This window comes from Uloborus diversus, chromosome 4 (assembly GCF_026930045.1).
Source record: "Uloborus diversus isolate 005 chromosome 4, Udiv.v.3.1, whole genome shotgun sequence".
In the NCBI taxonomy this organism is placed as follows: domain Eukaryota; kingdom Metazoa; phylum Arthropoda; class Arachnida; order Araneae; family Uloboridae; genus Uloborus; species Uloborus diversus.
This window is the reverse complement of record NC_072734.1, coordinates 83,456,222-83,477,210: the sequence shown is the minus strand read 5'-3', so window position 1 is coordinate 83,477,210 and position 20,989 is coordinate 83,456,222. Positions and strand designations below refer to the sequence as shown.

General features: G+C 33.1%; 1 protein-coding gene across 2 annotated transcripts in view; it reads left to right on the top strand.

Annotated features, from left to right (window-relative positions):
• Positions 1–20,989, top strand: part of LOC129221570 (guanylate cyclase 32E-like) — a 556,299-nt gene that overhangs the window by 509,594 nt on the left and 25,716 nt on the right. For both annotated transcript variants that reach the window (XM_054856073.1, XM_054856072.1), the window contains exons 15-16: positions 4,641–4,806; positions 8,165–8,314. In XM_054856073.1, the coding sequence (XP_054712048.1) occupies positions 4,641–4,806; positions 8,165–8,314 (316 nt within the window). The remainder of the gene's footprint in view (positions 1–4,640; positions 4,807–8,164; positions 8,315–20,989) is intronic.

The following is a 20,989-nucleotide window of genomic DNA, read 5'->3' as shown; positions in this document are numbered from 1 at the left end:
AATTAAAGTTTATTAGATCATAGATTTCAACCTACTTTAGTATCTTTACTGAAACTTTGAAGGAGTTGATTTTGTTTGTATGTGTGTGTGTGTGTGTGTGTGTGTGTGTGTGTGTTTTTTTTTTTTTTTTTTTTCATTTTATTGATATACGCTATACATATACTATGCCGGATGGTTGCCAGTTTTTATTAAAAATCTTTCTCTTTAACCCACAAACCTTCCAGACGTAAACAAAGCCTTTGAAAAAGGAACGTTTGTTGTAAAAAAGGCAATGAACGTGTTTTCTGTAATTGGATCGGACCATGCTTAGCAAAACAATGCGATAGTGAAAAGAGATGGTGGGGCTATTGGTCTCTCGCAGATCCAACTGCGTTAAGAAACTGGGTGTTGGCTGGTCTTCAAATTATCTATTTAATTACACAGTTTGAAAAAGTTACCTCTGCTGATTTAAAGAAATGCTGTATATGCGCAATGAAGAAATGTTAAGTTTCCAAACCATGTTTTCAAGAAAGGTCTTGAAGAGAAATAGCTAAACATGAGAATCAATTTTTAGAGTCATCAAAAGAATTGCTCTCATTGGAGACGAATGTAGCAGTAGACGAAGAATATATTGCAAGTTGAGGAAAAAAAGCAGTGCAATAAATTTATAGAGAAAAGATTTGTGACTCAAAAGTCACTTTATGTTCACGGGTAGAAAAACAATAACTTTTTAGCATTTCATTTTTCCAGAAAAATCAGTAAGTCTGCTCTTTTACTGAAAAGATTAAAATCCAATACAGAATCGTTTTCAAAGCTTTTCATTATTTGCAATACCGTAAATTTCAACCCAGTTGAATTTCTCCTCTGTGAAAATCAACCTCACCCTCCATCGATTTCAATAAATGGAGCTCTTTTAACGGGAAATAAGTCTGGTCAATAACATTCCTGCTCAGTGAGTTAAATTATCGTATCCCTACTGATGAAAACAACTAGAGAGAAGAAGAAAACGAGTTAAGATGGGATGATGAAGATGCAAATGATGAATGCTAATTTTAAAATAAGTGCAATGGAGATACATTGTGACGCCATTGTCTATTATAGTTCTTTCATCGTTCACATAAAACGACCTAGGACAGAAAATTTTTCGGTGGAGTATCTGCATTATTTTCAAGATTCAACAAGTAAGATATATAAGAGGAATAAGATAAAGATATCATTTTAGAGAAAATGGTTTGCTTTCTAAGAACTGGTTCAGTTTCTACGAAACGCAGACAAGACAGAATTGTTTTCCATGATTGCACTAGCCATATGATCTTATGTTTGCTCTTAATGATGTGACAGTGATTGTCATCGAATAAGACATCTATAGTGCCATAAAATCACGAGGAAGCTAATTTCTTGATCTTCGTTCATGTTTTGCATGCTGCAATAAGAGGACACATGAGCATATTCGTTGGAACTGTTGACAACAATGCTTCCATCAGCTGTACAAAAAGGGGATAAAAAAGATTTTGGAACTGGAAAACACTTTCGACTTATACTAGTCCAAGACTTAACTTACGAATTCGGTCAGCAAAAATCAGTTGTTCCACTCATTCTCAGCGGAACTCTCATGGTTACCTCTTTTCTTGCAATTCGGAAAAAAGTGACGATGTGGAAATGATGAAAAGACTATCCTGATGTTATTGGTTTATTTTCATATATATATCCTAACCAAAAAAAAATGCACACATAATTAAAAATGACAAATATCTTAGCGATTCATTAATTTTTACTACTACTCGTCTGCATGCAACTTGCCGTCCATAAATGAAGCTGGATACTGTTTTTCCACCAGCAAACAATGATCAATGAATAACTTACCACCCACAGCTGAAGCCCTAAGGCAAGTTATTTAGTGCTTATCAAGGTGGACATCAGTAGGGAAATATGTCCAAAGATTTAGCTTTAACTTCAATTTTTGATTGGGGTTTTACAGTAACTGATGAAAAGCACGTTCTTATTTGTTTGAGTTTACCCGAAGTTTCAAGTTCTTGCTGAAAGTGAATTTACGTTATGCAAGTGTAAAAAAAAAAAAAAAAAAAAAAAAAAAAAATTGCTCTCTTACTTGTAAATTCAAATGTTTTAAATTGCCTTCTATATTATCGTTGTATGCATCACTTAATCAGATTTGTATTGCAATTTAGTTGTAGTTTTTGTAACAGTGAATTATATTTGAATAAAAAACAATTTTATTAATAGTAAAAATATTGCTAACTTTATTAACATAGCACTAAACTTCTTATTGTACTAAATAAATATTTCTTCCTCTTACATCGTTTAAAACATAGAACAAACGCCTCAAATCGTCTAATGAGAAAAAACTTGAAACTTGTTTTAAAGCGTTTAATAATAATAAAGATTGGAGTTCTGTAAAAACAACTTCCGTACCCCCTCCCCCTTATTTCAAGTGCATATATGACTGATAAAACTGCAGAATGTGAGTGAAACTTCCAAAAAATTGCGTACTTCATTTCCAAATGTTAAAAGTTTTTTTTTCCCCACAGATAATGAAAATTGATTTCGTTTTAACTAATCAAAGTGCTGTAATTATTCTTAAATAACAATTCAAATGTTTGTTTCAAGTTTTGAAAATTTTTAGCTTTGTTTATGGTTTTTAATTTCTAGTTTTATTCTTAGTTTTGTAATTAATTTTTAATAGTAAATTTTAAAACATAGGTTTGGATTTTCTGATGTTTCGGATTTCTGAGGTTCGGATTATTGGGTTCTACTGTAAATGAATTGATTTTCCTTAACACAGTGCTTTAAAATGCATAAAAAAACATTTCTCAAACTACCTCTCAAGAAATGTTAAAGACTTTGATTAGTTAAAGTTTTGTTTAAAAAATCAAGTTTTAAAAATTAATTTTAAAATTAGGAGGTTTAGAGATATTTTGATGACATTTTACGCTTTATTAAGCATAATAGAACTCCTCCCAAAAGAAGATGCAGTGGGTATTTTTCAAAAAATAAAAAAAGAAAAGTAGTTTTGGATTTTTGACCAAAAATGGCTGCCAGAGGGTTTGGGGGAGGGGATTTTGAATTTCCTCCCCTTCCAAAAATGTTTGTTAGTACATTGTCTACATGCATGCCAAGTTTCATGATTTTATCACAAAATGCAGTTTCCGGCTCTATTTTCTACCATAGCTCTCTACTATCATCTTCATGGATGGTGACCATTTTTCCCACTGCAGGGCACTCCGTGCCGGTTCCTTGATTGAATGGTACTGGGACTCAAGAAGTCGAATGAGACAATTACTTTCCTCCCCCCCCCTCCCCAGTTCTTCGTTTTAGCTGCTCGTTCTTTATCATTTCGTCAAGTTATTATCTGCTATTTAAAATAAATATTTTGCATTGATAGAAACCATAGTGTTAAGGAAAAACAAACCAAATGTAAACGTAGACATGGTTAGCTAATATTGCAGTGTACCAATTTTTACCTGCAGTACCATCCATGACAATAAGTGCACTAAGAAGATGCTTTGAAACTATTCCCAGGATCTTACCGCTATCGCCTCTAGCTCATAAATTACTTGCGATTGAAGTAGAGTGTTTGTTTTTCTACTCTTGACGCTGCATAAGCTAACGATAGAGAAAAACGTATTTTAGCTATGATAAGTTGAGATAGGACCTTGACAATGTTTACTTTTCCGCGTAACAGAAAAGGATAATTGGCCCTGAGTGGAGAGGAGCAGGGTTAAGCAGGATTACTTTCGCAGTAGTTTTGCAAAAGCATTACGACACAATAACCTGTCTACTTTTTACTGAACCTCCAAAACAGAGGTAAGCATTGTCAATGTCATGTCTCAACATACCAGAACCACACTATATTCGTCTGAGAAAGCCACTTGTTGCGACTTAGTTAAGCCCTGCTACGATATTGCAGTAAAACGTCCAGCCTCTGTAGCCAATGAACGGTCGTCAACAAAAGAAAAGAAATCAATGGTCCGTTACGAAAACTTACTTATACGTAACAATCTTCTCTGAACTGGTTGTTCGGAATACACTTGCGGTAGCCCCTTGGTATATAAGGAAAGTTCCCCCTGATATATGACACCTATATCTATTGAACGTACTGCATCATGTATTTCACTACCTTTCACCAAGACGGCATATGTGGCTACACTTGACAAAATGCGCAACTTCGGACGGAAATGTCGCCACCCTTGACCTCAAAGTCAATATTTTAACATTACATTTACCACTACGTTTTTGCATGACATCAGTAATTGTGCTATTTCTTACATTCTTTAGACGCCTTTTTTGTACTATACTATCCGCATATGATTCTGGATAGTATAGTGTGACTGAAGGAACATTCTTTTCCTTGTACGATTGCTTGTTCGCACTGACGTCACTCACTGCTCTCTGGTCACATCAAGGTGACTAGATTATGTAACTATTCCACAAAATAATTCCGAGCAATTTTTAACGTAATGTTCAAATTATTTGATATAGGCATCTTTTAAAGTATTTTGTTAGTTATAGTTGCAAGAAAGTGGGTAAGCAAAAACCAGTCAAATTTTTTATTTAATAAAACTAGGGGAGAATAAAAACGTCTCTAAAATTTGATTAATAATTTAGCCAAAAATTTTGTTACATTGTTTTTTTTTTCTTTTCAGGGTATGATTTACATACACGAAAGTGAAATTGTGTCCCATGGTAACCTCAAATCCTCGAACTGCATTGTGGATAGTCGGTGGATGTTGAAGATCACAGATTTTGGCCTCCACGAATTTCGGGCCAATCAGGACCCTCCGAAAGAAGTGGAAGAAATCAGATCAAAATGTAAAACTTCGTTATTGGATATTTATTATTTTTAAATTACTACATATTCAAAATCGCTTCCTATTTCAGATGATTGGTGCTTGCATAAATTACTATTTCGCCACTTATACAACGTTGTAAGTGCAGTAACTCGTCGTCATATCGTGCCTCGTTGCATTATTCGTTCGTATATTTCACTTATTCTGCATCTTTCAAAGAAGAAAAGAGAAAAAAAAAATTTGTTTTAACTTTTTGGATTCTTAGAACGAATCACAAAATTCTAAAATATGTAAATCAATTTTGGAGGTTGATTTTCTTGGTAGACAACAAGTTTTAAAATATAATTTAAGCAAACTCCTTTATTTTTCTATGTATTGATTCATTCAAAAATGAAACCGACATTTCTGGAATCAGAATATAAGGGATATAGGTATGGAAAGAAATGGCAACTTTATAACAATCGACGATAGTTTTGGTGTTGAATTTCAGCGTAAATCATTTGTTCCGCATAATTTAATGAATTACTATTGTTGACTCTTTGTTATTCCTTACTTCATCATTAAAATTTACATTCACCTAGAGGAATATGATTTGTTGATTGCGCTGTGACATAACTGACAGAAGATAAATACACACTGTTAGTTTGATAACCAAGTCAACTGTCTTTTACGGCAGGCTTATTTTGTTGCTGTCGCAATGAGTAGGAATCCATTATGAGTGCGTAGCAATCACTTTCTCTCTCCTGTCCTTGTCTTTCCTTTGTGTGAATGTGTTGTTATGCTGTGAATGGTTGCCTACCCTCTAAAAGGCTCTTTTTGGGTTGTGTGTACAGTGGTGGGACTTCCGACCAAATTAAATGTCCAGTTGTAAAAATGAAGCAGCGCATCCAAATTGCCAACCTACCTGGCACAAGATAACAACAACAGCAGTAGCTAATATTTTTATTTGTGAGCTGTTCTAACCTAATACCTTCGAAGCAGACGCTAGTCCTGCACTTGCACAATGCTAATGTCGTATATCTGTGCATTGTCGTCTTTGTGAAGTTTTATGACATTCATTAGGCCGCGTTTTTGATTGTCTTGAGAAAACATATACGAAAGGTTTTTTGTTTTTTATTGTCACATTTGAAAGTAAAAAAATCAAATATTATTCAACATAATATTTTCAATATTTCACAGTCAAAAAATAAGTACTCTATTTCAGAATATAAAAAGTATGTGAATGTGACAAAAAAGGTTTAAATAATTAAAAAGACATAACTATGAAAAGCAATGAGTTTTTTAAGATAGGCTTACTACTTGCGATGAGACAACAATAGACATTTTTTATGTTCTTACGTAGAAAAAAAAGAGGGTTTAAAAAAGTAGAAAAATTCTTACTGTCAATGTGATTTTAAATTATTTTATTAAAAAAGTGCTTCAGCTCCAATATCAAAGGGTTGCTAAAACTGCAACACTAAAAATACCTGCTTCTATACTAAGCACACAGCTGAACGAAAATTTTAATATTCCCTGCATTGAATAGCCAAAAGTTATATTTTGAAAGTTTAGAGAGTTCTTTTAGAATTGACTATTACAAGGACTCGGATTTTTATAACATTTGTATATTTTACTGTTTTGTGATTTTCAAGCATTGTTTAAATTTTATGATTGCATGTGGTTTTAAATCGTTTCTTAAAAGAAATGTTCTATTTTCTGATAATTTGAGTTCGTATTGTAACTCTCTTTTTAACAAAATCTATCCATCATAAAATGTAACAGAGCATGGCCATTAAGTTAAGTTAGATTTTGAAGAAGAATGGTTTCCAAAAATTGAAAAAAAAAAGTCTTATCTTGACAGGAGAAGCGGTGATTGTTGGAAATGAAGAATTGTAAGTACGTGAATGCCACCCCCCCCCCCCTCCATCCCCTTTCCCTACCTAAATACTCATTAATCACATCTTTAGAAGTCAAAAGAAGATTTTTCAAGTGTAAAACTCTTTTCAGACGAGATGTCCTTCCACATTTCTAAATAGCAAAGAAAAAAATAATTTGATAAACGAATGTATCTGCGATTTCTTTTAGTCTTTTGAAACCGAAGTTTTGAAGTACAGGACAGGTCAAAATTGTTTTAACAAAATTAGTGATGATATTTAATAGTACTCATACAGACAAGCAATAAGTACGATGAAACACAGGTGTGCTTTTCTCTCTGAGAGCAAAAAAAAATAAAGCTAGAAATCCAATCTCAACAACAAATAAACGAACGGTACCAAAAGTTGCACAATCTGACTAAACAGAGATAAAATTAAAATAAATTTTCAAAATGACTTCAAAGAGTGTTGTTGCACAGTTAACACCGGCGAATAAGAGACTAATTCCGATTGACTGTCAATTCAACCTTATGAACGAAAGTTAAATGCTTCTTTTAAATATAAATTTACATTCACGGTGAAGGCTTGTCTCTCTGGAGATAGTCAACAGAAATGGATGTTAGACGCGATTTCTTGTTAAATTTGGGGCGCTTTTCGAAATGAATGTTTTCCGTCTCTTAAAGTGAACTCTTTCAATATGATTAATGATCCTCTTGGTGCGTATTTTTCTTCCCTTCTTATTTTTTTAAAACAGTTTAAACTCACTCTGCACAGCAAAACGTGTCCGGTATTAGTGCACTTTTCCTTTCGTCACTGCTTTATTTTTTTTTATTTACCATATCAATCTTGCTTACAATATATTTTAAATTACTTGCAATTTTAGAAAAGAAAAATTGTTTTAGATTTGTATTCTCTTTTCACTATTAGAACATTTTTAAGGATACACGTTTGCTGTTTTTAGGTTAACTTTATAAATACTCTCAGTTAATCATTAAACTGGGAGCTAAAAATATTTTTCACATGAGAAGTCTGCATTCGTGTAACTTGTAGCAATTCAGGAAACTTTTTAACAAAGATACTTGGTATTTTCTGGAAGTGGATCAACACTATTGAAATCCCGAACGTTACACGGAAATAATCAGTGGCGTTTCGGAATATTTTTTACAGTGTAGAGACTTAAAGATCATTAAAACCCATACGGAAAATACACTGAATATCGAAAAGCGTCCATATAAAGGATCTTAACTATGTTGATTTGAGCAACTCAGCTGAAATCAAGTACCTAATTCCGCTTTTCTATTACATCAATAATAATCAACGTTTGATTGAAAAAGATCAGATCCATTTTTCTCTTTAAACTACACAGACTGATTAAGCAACAAAATGGCAATTAATCATACATCGAAGGTTTCTGTATGAGAATATTTTGATAATATTGGATTCAATGTGCCTTTATTATTATGCTAAAACAATTTCCATTCAGAACAAAAATAATAATTTCTTATTCTCTTACTCTTTTATAAACAGCTTTGCTCTGGAGGGCTCCAGAATTGATACGAAAACTGAATCCTCCACCTAGAGGAACACAGAAGGGTGACGTTTACTCGTTCGGAATCATTCTCTTTGAAATCATGGGCAGGATCGGACCCTGGGGGAAGCCAGAACCATCACTAAAATGTAAGTTATGTAACTGTCGAAGAGATTTTGCAAGTAAAAGCTTGAGAATGTGTGTGAGTGGGGTTACACCATACTTTATATTCGCCCGTAACTCCAAGCAACTGCTCTTATGTCCTTCCGCGTCTATTCATAAGGTGCCTACAACTTAATCAAGCATGTTTATACAAGCAAACTTTAGCATACAAAGGATAATTTTGTGCTTTATTGTACTTTTCTCCACAACACCCCCACCTCTTAGCTATTAGCCTTAGGTTTTACCGACCACGGGGCGGGCCTACCGCACGGCTGGATACTGCAGTCGATAGTCGTCTAGTGGCCATGGACGGCCACTAGACGACTATTGCGTCGGGGAAGGTCCCCGTGCTGGGCGTCAGTCCAGCTGGGAGTTTACCCTCTTAGAGTGTGAACCTTGCTCACCGTGAGATGTGGTATTACTCACCACATTGCTTTGTTGTACTTTTCTCCGCACGCACCCCACCTCTTAGCCGTGGGCCTTAGGTTTCATCTCACGGGGGGTCCGCGTAGCGGGCCCCCCGCGGGACTGAGTGCGGCGGTCGATACTTTGTTGTACTGGCATCGTACTTGAAAAAGGTTGTCCTGGACAAGCGTGATGGTGGTGGTGTCGAGTCCATGGAAAGAATTATATAAATCCATGTGTCTGCAAAACACAGTCGGCCAGCTCCTTGATGTTGCCTTTTGGGGCGAATTCCCCAAGCCGGGCCAGAGATCTTAAAATGGTAGTGCATTTAAAAGTCCAACCTTCTCGGAGACAATGGCAACAACTTTTCCATGGAGGATCCTTTAAGATCATATTGCGTTCTCAAGTATATTTGAGCTAGTGTAGTTAGTTATCCAAGTTTGCATATGAGGCAGTGAGAAGCAAAAGGATGTAAGTGGACTTTTTAAAAATTTCAGTAAAACGCGTTTAAAGATCAATTCTTAGATAGGCTTTCATTAAAATTTTTCTTGAATCTTAGTGTACATTAGCACTTATAAGAGCTGCTAGTACCTTCTTTTGCCCCATAACAAAGAAGAGGTTCTCCTTACAATTGCTCAAGTTATCTCAAAATTTTTAGTTTCGGCACTTACATCCCTTTGCTTCTCACTGCTTTATAGTTGTATAATGAGTTTGGTGGAACAATGTGCGTTTGTGCTTTTAAGAATTATTATTAAAAGTGCATTTACATTGGCCGAAAACCAGCTCAATGTAAGTATTTTCAAACCACGATATTTTAAAAATCTCCTTAAGTAGGGGAAACAAGGATCATTGCAGGTACGAATTTAGACTTATTCTTTACCAGGATGAAATATGGGTTTTCTCAATATCACTTAATGAGATGGTATTGGACAGTTGCAGGTTTCAACGTAAATGGATTCTGTCAATTTTCTGCTTTAAGCAGGCTTATTCCTTCATAAGCGCAACAATGATTGTTATACTAAACCCTGCAATTCAAAGTTTCTTTTTTCGTGAATCCCTAAAGGTCACCGTGTTTCGCCTACTTCTTCCAATAAAAAAGAATACAAAAATATCATAGGGTCACAATAACAACTTGGTTATACGATCTTACGAAATGGAAACTCTTGATGTATAAAGTATAAAAGAAAATTACCGGTAGTTGAAAAAGAATCGTAACGAAGTACTAGCACTTTAAAATATAGGATATGTATAAAGTGTTTCAGAGTGAAAGAAAATGTATTCATAGAAAAAAAAACTATGATTCATGCATAAATCGTTTTTCAAATTATCCTTACCTTATCAAGTTTTTTACTTGTTAGTGTAATATTAGCTAAAGTCATTCAGGTAGCTCTAACATCGAAAACTAAAAAGGCCGTCTATGGATGAAAAAAAATCAGTGAATCCTTTAAAATGTGGAGGTTTGTCAATGACAAAGTCAAGCAAACTCATTCCCAATATTGACACACTAAAGGAAATAATAACGATGCGAAATCAAGGGTTACAACAGGTATGCTAGTTAAAATTATTTCATCTTTGAAATAATTACTGCATTATTAAACTTAGTAAACACAATTTAGTAATATAATGCATAGCTTTATACGGCTAACCAATGCTAAAGTGACCTTTACATAGTAGTTTTATATTCCCCCAGACGGATTTCAAACCAAAAAATATTTGTTTGCCTGAATTGCCATTTTGTCATCATCGTATCCTTTCGGAAAACCTTTTTATCTCGAAGTAAACAGAACAATTCATAAGATACCCTTAAGACCAGCATACAATTCCTTCTAGCTTAGGCGCAAAAAAAAAAAAAAAAACATCCAATCAGATGAGGAAATATGTTGAATGCTAGTTTTTGCGGATAGAAAAGCTACAAATATTATCTTTTATTCGAAGCTTGATATCCGCAGAAAAGATATACATTTATATTAACAGCATATCCATACATGATATTTGTGATAGTAATGCAGGCAGAATGCGTTTAAAGAAATAACACTTTTCTAACTGTTATGTCATAGTAATCGCACAATTGCGGAAAGAAGTGTAAAGTGTTCCAACAAATGATTTAGAATTATTGTGTCGAGGCAGCGCAAATGATTAAATAATTATGCGCTATTGCAAAAAATATTATTGATAATATTAATAATAATCAGTATCATGAACTAAATGAGGTGCAAGTACTCAAATTAATAGGGTAGCGAAAAATTACTTTGAGATCACAAGGTAGATGAAAAAGTATAAATAAATTTAACTGAACACGAATACATCATTGACAACCTTTGACAACTTGTTTTCATTGTTTCTATGCTACTGTTTAATTGTAAGCTTATATTAGTAATCAAGGTGATCGTAAAATGAGTAGATAAATTTTGATTCTGCTTTTTTGGGAGAGAGGGTTCTTAAATTACTATTACTACTTATTCTTGTTCCATTCTTCCAATTTGAAATAATCTCTAGTCTCACGAAAATTTCAAATATTTAAACGTACTCATTAATGAACCCTAATTTTCTGGGAAAACGTGAGAGAAAATTATGATGTCATTTCCCGATGTAAGAAGAAAAAGCTTTATTGCAAATTAGATGATGCTCAAAACATGTACCTCACAAATCGAAGTATCCATGTGCGTCGTGTAATGACTCATAGTCCTAGAGCCCATGAGTGCCAGACCTACGTCATAGTATAAAGGCCCAAAGTTTTTCTGCGTAAGGACATCACAGCAGGTAAGAAAGGTTCGCTATTATTTAAGCGCTATTATTTATCACGCTGGCTTTGGCAGGAAGCAGGCAGCAAAGGTGCGTAAAATTGATGCAAAAGCTAAATATCATAAATTCTTTCCATATCACGTGACCTGGTGGTCGCCATCCAACCATCTCTGATTTTGGAAAACGTTCTGAAGAGGTGCAGACATGCCTTTGAAATTAACCTGTGCAAGTATTCAGCTTCCATTACACAAATCATGAGAATCTATGATACCTCAAAAAGAAAAAAAAAAGTGGGCTCCACAATGACCTCAATGGAAGAACCGTGCTAAACATGGCAATTCGTTCACAAAGCATCATTTTGAAACACTTTTTTTATAGATCCTAGTTCCTCAAGATATGAATCTTGGAAGCTGAAAATTTGTATACGTTACTTTCAAAGGCATGTCTGCACCTCAATAAAAATTCGTTTAAATCGGAGATGGTCGGGTAGAGACGACGAGGTCACTTGACATGGAATGACTCAGTTTCTGACACAACTTGTGCCACCTATTTCCTGCCGAAGCCAGCCTGACTCAGCTGAAATAATAGTGATCCTTTCTTACCTGATGTGATGTGCTTACGCAGAAACATTTTGGGCCTTTATAATAAGACGTAAGTATGGCGCTCACAGGCTCTTGCTCTGTGACTCATTTCGCAAGTCTTTCTTTTGCATCCGATATAACTTCTTAGTTTCCTCTGACAGTTCTCTCGAAGACTATGCATCGTAGAGCTAGAATGCTCTGTTTTTTTTTTCACTCACTTCAAACGAATAATCTTTTTGTGAAGAGTTTAAGCGATCTTGTTAATGTGTCCAGTAGGTACTACACTGCAAAAAATAATTGTTGTTTTCATGGTAATATACTGCTTTTTCCTACAGTTTAGTACTGCTCTGCTAAATAACAGAGAAAAACTGTAAAAATGTTTTAGATTGCGCAAAACGATGCGCAAAAGGTGTTTCCTTTCATACGGGAAGATAAACTAATGAACTCAAGGTATCGACCGCCATTTTTGTTGATATTTCGGCTGTGCTGAGGCAGGACTGCTCATTTGTAATCCAAATTAAAGGTAAGTGCTAGATATATTATTCATTCCCTTTTCCTCACAATGTAGTTTTCTTTATCATCGAGAATGTATGTAAAATAAGTGTTTATTTAGAAACCGTAATTCGTATTGAAACCGTAATTCGTAACCAATAATCGTTGATGTTGACTTTGCAATTTCTGTTAGCTGTTAAGTTGTAGCGATTGCTTTATAGCAAAAATCTGAGTAGTTGTTGTGATTCTGAATATTTTACAGCACGTATGATAGTTTTTAAACATTTTCTGAAACTCAAATTTGATTTTAAAAAAAATCAATTCCCTCCTTGATCGTATTTAAAGTTATTGGATTATTGAACTTTGTTCATATTTATATTTTGTGTTAAGGATGTGAGTACTTAAAATTTAATTTCTTATGTTTTCTAGTAAATTTTTATCGTATCGCGATTGACTACTTTCTTCTGTTTTTTTTTCTTTCTTATATTCTGTTTTAAATTTTTTAACAGTTTGCATTTAACCATTTTATTGATAAACTTTACGTTATAGCGTCAGTAACTTTTATAACCTGTACATAATTCGATGAATAAAATGTAAATAAATAAAATAACAACGTGACCGAGAGACATGCAAACAGTATCAAGTTTACTGATTTTTTTTTGAAGAATTTGCCACTCTGGAAATACAATACTCTGATGTCTGAACGACTAAAAATTCTCTGAAATCTGGAGTCAGCTTTCATACTTATCGATCAAAACTAAAATAATAATAATTAAAAAAAATCATCAATGAAGCACTCAAAAAAAAAACTAATAAAAATTAAGCATCTTTAGATACAAACACGAAACCCTTGTGTTTTAAAAGTTTTACAATAGCGTCGGCAGGAAATTAAAATTTTACTTCAGGAAAAATGCACTAGTACCATTGAAACTTGTGAACATAAAACTAATTTTAGAAACAATATCCAAAAACACTCGATGGGAGGTCACGGGAAGTCTCTATGACCTCCTCAAAACTGCCATATTGGAAAATTTTTATCCCACGATTTGGCAAATTTGCGGACATAATTGTAATGTTGCAATTTTTGAATTCTCGAATGTCCAAATTTCATTAGATATTGTACATAATTGTGCTTACTTAACGTGTGCACGCACCAGTATTTTATTAATCGGCAAATATGTAAGTTCCACTCGACAAATTGAGATTATACGCCTTCCAAACATATTTAATTAAGTTCAGGCCGTGCCTGGCTATATTCTTAACATTTTCAGCTTTTCATTTCTGATCTGGCAGTGTTGCGTTCTCGTCTTTTTAATTGAAAGTAGAATATTTACATTATTATACATTGTTTGTCATATTTTATTCGCCTTGAAGGACATGCTCATTTAGAAAAGTAGATGAATCGAGTACCTACTACAGTAGAATTTGAAACTCTTGTAACGTTGAACTCATCAGTTTCCTTACAGTTTAACTTTTAGAACCCTTTGAGTTTTAAAGTTTGGCATCAACGTGTTTATGATGAAGGCAAAAACTATATCATAAATACTGAAAAGTGTGATTCTGTACTTAACTGTCTTTCACTGCATATAAAAAGTAAAAATATGTCAGAGTGTTATCCGTGTAAAATGAAAAAAAAGGAGAATTTTGTTTAAACCTGTAACGGAGATTCAAGCCAAAGCCGAGTAAGATCTTTTGCATTTAAATGCGATGGGTTCCTTAGCAGTTGAGTTCTTTAGGGGGGGGGGATTATTTTCACAATAATAGACGATTTTTCAAGAAAGTCTTCGGTTTATTTCTTAAAGAAGAAAAGTGAGGTTTTCGAATACTTTGTCAGGTTTTAAAAGAGAACACAGATATTTGCGGAACAGATCCGATAACGGAAAGGAATTTCTGAACCCCCGGGTTTGAAATTTACCTTAGCGACCAAAGCATAAGAATTGAAAAAACTAACAAATCCTCCAGTGAACAAAGTAGCGTCATAGAACACCATAACTCAACATTAATGAATGGAATTAGGACACTTTTAAATGAAACGGGTTTGCCTCAGCAGTTTTGAGCCGAAGCAGCCATGTGTTTCCACTACTTATGGACTAGAGCGGTTTTAAAAGGAAAAATCAAAACCTTTTTTGAGTTATTTGAGGGAAGAAAGCCATCTATTAAAAATTCAGTTGTTTTTTTGGCTGTATTTCTTATATTGGACTTCCAAAACAGAAAATAAACAAATTGGATATGAGAGCTAAACAGGAATTCATGGTAGGATAGGCGTTTCATACGAAGGGTTATAGAATTTGGGATTCCGAAAATCGCGAAGTGACAGAGACGCTGAATGTTAAATTCGATGAAAATAAATTCTAGGCGGGGGGGGGGGGGGAGGCAGGAACGGGAAACAAAGGAATACAGTTTTATTTCACTACTGAGTAAATCTGAAGTAGAAGAAGAATATCCTGAAAATCATAAAATAGCATGTTGAGAATTGGTTGAAGAAATACAAAGGCGAAGTAGAGAATGCAGGGATATGTATCATTCTATTAACACGACGGTTCTAAATTCCGAATCGCGAAGCGAGGTTTATTGTTCTGAAAATAACATTGAATGTGACCCAAAATAGTTCGATTTCACTTGTGATGATAATTCACGAAAAGTATCAGATTCTGATGAAGATATGGGGTGATAGTTCAAGTAAGCTAGAAGCTAGCATTTCCGAAGATGTAATTACTTTGAAATTGAAACAAAGTTTGAGAGCGCCAGAAAGTGAAGATTGGCAAAACACAGCAGAACAGACAAGCAGAATGAAATAATGAGCTTCAAGGCCAGACTGGTTATTTTAGGTAACCACCAGGTATTGGGGGGGGGGGATACTTTTCGCAAGTGTTCTCTCTAGCAATTTCTTTTTTTTTTTATTGATGCTTTCTTTTCAATTTTTGTGTATAAGCTACATTGGGTCCATTTCCAAACTAATGATTACAATGCGTATCTATATGCGGGAATAAAAAAGGAGATTCGTGAGACAAGCTGAAGGGTTTGTCGATCCCTGAAATCTAAAATTTGTCTGTAAATTGAATAAATTATTGTCATTCTGATACAGATTACGCCTCGAATCACGACTACCGGATTTCAATGGCGGAGAGAGGGAGAGGGGGTCTAATGTTTTTGTAAAGGTTCAAATAATATGGTGTACATTCAAACAAAAATGCGTAGCACTGTCAACGATGGAAGCGGAGTATATTTCAATAAGTGAACAATCTAAGGAAGTTATATGGATCAAAAGAATTTTAAATGAATTGGCCACGAAAAGAGTTCAGAATTTTAGATTGATTAATAGTACTCTGTACTGTGACATTCTAGTTGCGGTCGATTTTTCTAGATTTGCAATTGAAAATTGCAGAACTAAGCAGAATGATGTGGGGTACCATTTTCTAAGGAATTCGATTGATAAAAATGAATCTGGAATAAAATCGGTTGAAACTAAAAATAATTTAGCTGATTGTTTCACAAAACATTTTTTAGGGAAAATTTACGTAAAGCATGAATTGCAATGACATATTTTTTAGAGTTTTTTTTTTTTAATGTTTCAATTATTCCATTATGTCTAAGTTATAATTGGCGCACGCAAACGGATAGCCTGTAATATATTTTTTTATTCATGTATTAAAGTATTTCTTTTTTTCCGTGTGCTGGCGTGCCAAGAAGGGGGGAATTTGCTAGCGAATATTTTGCTCCTTTCCCTCCAGCGCACGGAGAAAATAAAATTGTAGTTGATTTCATTTTGAATTTGTGCCCGGTGATTAGGTATTTCAAAAAAAAAATTTAACTACAAATTTCATTCTAGCCGCCGGAATTTTTCATTTCAATTTATTCAATAATGCAATATTATTATTTTTTTTTTAAATTTATTTATTTATTTATTTATTTTTTTAGTTTAGTGGTATGCAAATGTAAAGAACTTCCTTAACTTGTGACCGGAACTGAATGGAATAACGGTTTGTCTCATTTTCTCAAGATGGCAGTTCGCGGTTGTGTTCCACTTGGAATTTCAAGGAAGACCCTAGTCTGAACGATGTTGCGATGATTCACTTAGTGACATGAATGCCGGCAACGGAAGTTTATAAGTATCTCTTTTCATTTATATTTTTGTGTTTACGGATATAATTTGTAATCACAAATGCTTTTGAGTTTTAGAGCGTTCTTAGCCACTGAAGCCTATCCTACGGTCTGCGTGCCATATTGGGTCCCTGAAGCTGATTTTTGTGAACCTTTGTCAGGTTCTATGTTACAATCAAGAACTATGGATTGGAACAAGATAAAATGAATTTTATTTTGTTTTGATTGAAATGTAATCGGGCATACTATTCATTTAAGTCTCGGGTTTTTTATATTTGTAGTTCAATATTAGTTTTTACGGGTAGTTGAATATTATCACTTCAAGAATCACCGGAATATAGAAATTTCTGTTGCTAGAGCGAAATTAAACGTACATTTTTTTATTTTTTTTTTAAATTTTCAATAAATTTTGGAAAACTGATTCTTTGTTTTTACATGTTATTAAAATCGAAGGAACCAAAACAGAATGTTTAGTACTTTATTATTTATTGTACGTATTTTTGTAAAAATTACAGGAACAAAATTTAAAGCCAACTTCATAATGAGAGCAACAATAAAGATTAAAGTTTAAAGTACGATATATTACAGTGTATGAAACTTTCTTCGCATATTCAGACTTGGGTAACACTTATCAAACAAAATTATTGATTATTTTTACTGCAATGTGAATAAAAAGCAGTTATTTTGCAAATAGATTATGTTTAAATCTACAGTTAAAAAGTGGTGTGGTCTTCTGGCAAAGCATTTTCAAGAAGGATAGCATTGTTTACAACAAGGACGGCGGTCCAAATGTGGACTTACAATTTCTTAATGATTGAAACTGGCACTACCAGATTTACTCAATTTTTTGATATGTTTGACGATTTATTCTTTTGTTAAAAACTTTCAACTTTTCTGACCGATTTTCATTTTTTATTGAATTGACTTGAACTAAGCCATCTTGATTTTGGGAACATAGAATTGTTTCTTCCAGATTGCAGGAAAATTCTGAAAAACTTTAAGATAAATTGTGTAAATCCTCTCAAAAGAAGTGCAACGTTAAAAAAAAAAAAAAGTCGCTGATGGTTTAAATGGGGATCATCGATAGCTGTTCAAATTGGAGGAGGGGGGGGAGAGGGCGTCCCCATTTTGAAAGACACAGAATATAAATGAAACATCTTATATTTGCTTAAATAGAATGTTCTTACGGTATTATTTTATTTCAACTCAAATGACTCTTTTATGTGATTCCTTAGTACTTAAGAAAAAAGCTCCAAAAAATTAAATTTTAACAATATAGTAACACATTTGTGGAATAAAATATATGAAAAAAAATATTTTGAAAAATTATAAGTATGTAAAATATTTCATATTAAGTACAGACAGAGTTTTAAGTAATTACTTTACGTCACACTTTGTTTTATATTCAGGTTTCTAACGATGGGAAGCTGTCAAAGAAAAAGATGAAGCTGGTATCAGTTGAACATAGTTTGAGCTGTTTAACAAGTGTTGGAAAGGAATATGGGTTACCAAAAAAAGAAAGAAAAACCATCTATATACGACCTTCAGTGCTACTGTAGCAAGTCGGGGGAAGGGGGGGGGGGGACTAAAAGAGGCTAGATAGAGTATTCATTGTTTTAAATGAATACCCCAATATTTCCCAATTGGTTGTCCTAAACATCGACCTTGCTCCATTTCCTAAGAAATATTTCTCTACCTCATCCTTATTATTGTTTTGAAGTGAACATATTGTAATCCGATAATTTAAATCCTATTATAAGAAGAAACTAGATACAAGTTTTATCATTTTTAAAACATTTTTATTTTTTTCTTTAGGCCAAGATGTTAGCTTTCCCATTTTGGACAACTTGAAATTCTTGACTTATAGAAGGAGTTATTCTCCCGATCACTTCAGTTATCCGATCAAAAAAAATTCTTAATCAACAGTCTCATATGTATTACGAAATCCTTCAAAAATACCGAACATTACAAGGATTTTTTTTTTTTTAATTGTTTTTCAGAAACCAATATAAGTGCATTCCTTTACATGGAAGATAAAATGTAAGATATTATTTTCTTTATTTTTTTTCGTTTTTGAGTTCTTATGTAACGTATCCAGATTTGGTCTACTTTAACTGGACTTTAATAACCATCGTTACAAATGCGTAATTTGCAAATTGCTGTCAAACAGTTTTTTTTTCTCCTTAAAACAACATGTTTAGCGCTTAACTGGTTTCTGAAATAAACGGATCAATTACAATTTAGGTATATGTTAAGCAGTTGCAAAATAAAAACAACTCTCAAGGTAACCTTAATTTCAGATCACTCAGTCGTAATTTTAATCATTTTAGGGCGTATGTTTATACCTACGTAATTTGATTTTTCCATGTATGTTTTTTAGTGTCTACAAATTTTATGAGATTCTAACAGTGTTTATTTTGACAGTTGCTTTCATAATATAAGGCCTAATGATGACTCCAAAGTCGGCAAAGATGTCACAAAGAAGAATCAAGTTCGTGATTTAAAAATGTTGACCTTGAAAGCATTTGCATTCGATTTTAAATGAATTTCTGCAATTTCACTGTAATAATCTGTATTTATAGGTAATGTATACGAAATAAAATAATTTAGCGATTTTTAATGGTGTGAATGTTTCGTTTTTTCTCATGAAAACAGTATAACAGAATATAAAGTTAAACTTTATACAAACCTGGCATTTTACTACACCAAGTGAAAAATTGTTTCTGTTTAGTAGCTCTGGAATTCTGAACTGTCACATATTTATTGTTTTCATCTCTGTAAACTTTAAAAGTTTAATAATATCAAGTATTATCTAATCTATAATACTATTCAGTTTACAATAAAAACTATTCTGGGTAGTCTAAATGCTGAATACTGCACATATGGTGTAAAATAACGTTAATTTGTTAGTAGTATTTCTCAACTAACGTAGGTAAAGCTTCACCACGAAAAGAAGGCGGATGACCTTGAATCAAATCATCATTTGTATCATTTGTAATAGGTAGATTCTGCCAGAAAGCACGAAATAGTAAGTGGCATGGTGTAGCTAATCCTATTTATTCCAAAATATTACCAAAAAACCTATTACAAGTAATACAAATGATGTTTGTTTTTCCTTCAAGGTCATCCGCCTTCTTTTCGTGGTCAAGCTATACAAGTGCAACTTATGACATTAAAAAAAAAAAAAGAAAACCATGAAAATAATCTGTTTTTCCAGAAAAGGAAAATAAATGCAAGGAATTGTATGTATAAAGTTAAAAATAAACTTAAAGGTATAATGGATTGCATACTGTAAAACATTTCCCACGTTATGCTGCTCATTTTAGCATTACAATAATGCTGAAAGTGAAAAAAGTACTTTCAGTAAAGACACGATGTAGTGTTTTCAGTTATATATATAAAAAAAACTTCTCATTGTTACTAACTTCAGGAATCAAAAAGTTTTGTTTTATGAAAAGGCTATAATTGTTCTTAAAATAAAGCTTCAGACCATATCTTGCAATTTCCTTCTATTTGTAAATTTTTAAGTTGACAATAAAAGCTAAAAGTTTTTTGTTGAAATGAAAAAGCACCATTTTTCCTCCTTTGACAGGTGTTTATAAAATATAAAGACCAGCACTGATTTATTTTGTGTACAATGAAATTAATATCAATAAAACATATATTTAGCAGCAGTTAATTATTTTTATGTAAAAGGCTTTTACATTTCTTTACTTGTTGCTTTTCATAGCCTAAAACATTATTTTTGTTGTTGAAAAACTTTGGAAAAGAAACAGATTTCGTCTGTAGGCTAATTCCTACAACGTACATACAGAATCAATTGCTTTACTTTTCTATATTGTTCTTCAGCTGTAAAAGCAGTGATTTCGACTATGAAAAGAGACAACAATAGGGGAGAAAACTCTTTTGCATAAAAATTTATAACTATTTAATTTATGGTTTACTGCTGTTAATTTTACTTTACAAATCATTTATAAAACCGTATACTACTGCATTTACGGAGCAGTGCTGCTGATTTTGCAGCATATTACTGCTAACTTTACAGTTTGTTACTGTTAATTTTGCAGCGCAATTTCATTAAAAAGTAGTATATTACTGTTAATTTTACATACTATTTCTGTTCAATTTACAGGCCAATTCATTCCTAAAACAGTATATTACTGCTAATTTTACAGTTTGATATTGTAAATTTTACAGGGCAATTTCATTAAAAAACAGTATATTACTGCTAATTTTACAGTAAGTCATTGTTAATTTCACAGGGCATTTCCATTAAAAGACAGTATATTACTGCAAATTTTAGTTTAGAACTGTAAATTTTAGTTTTTCTTTGGAATGTGA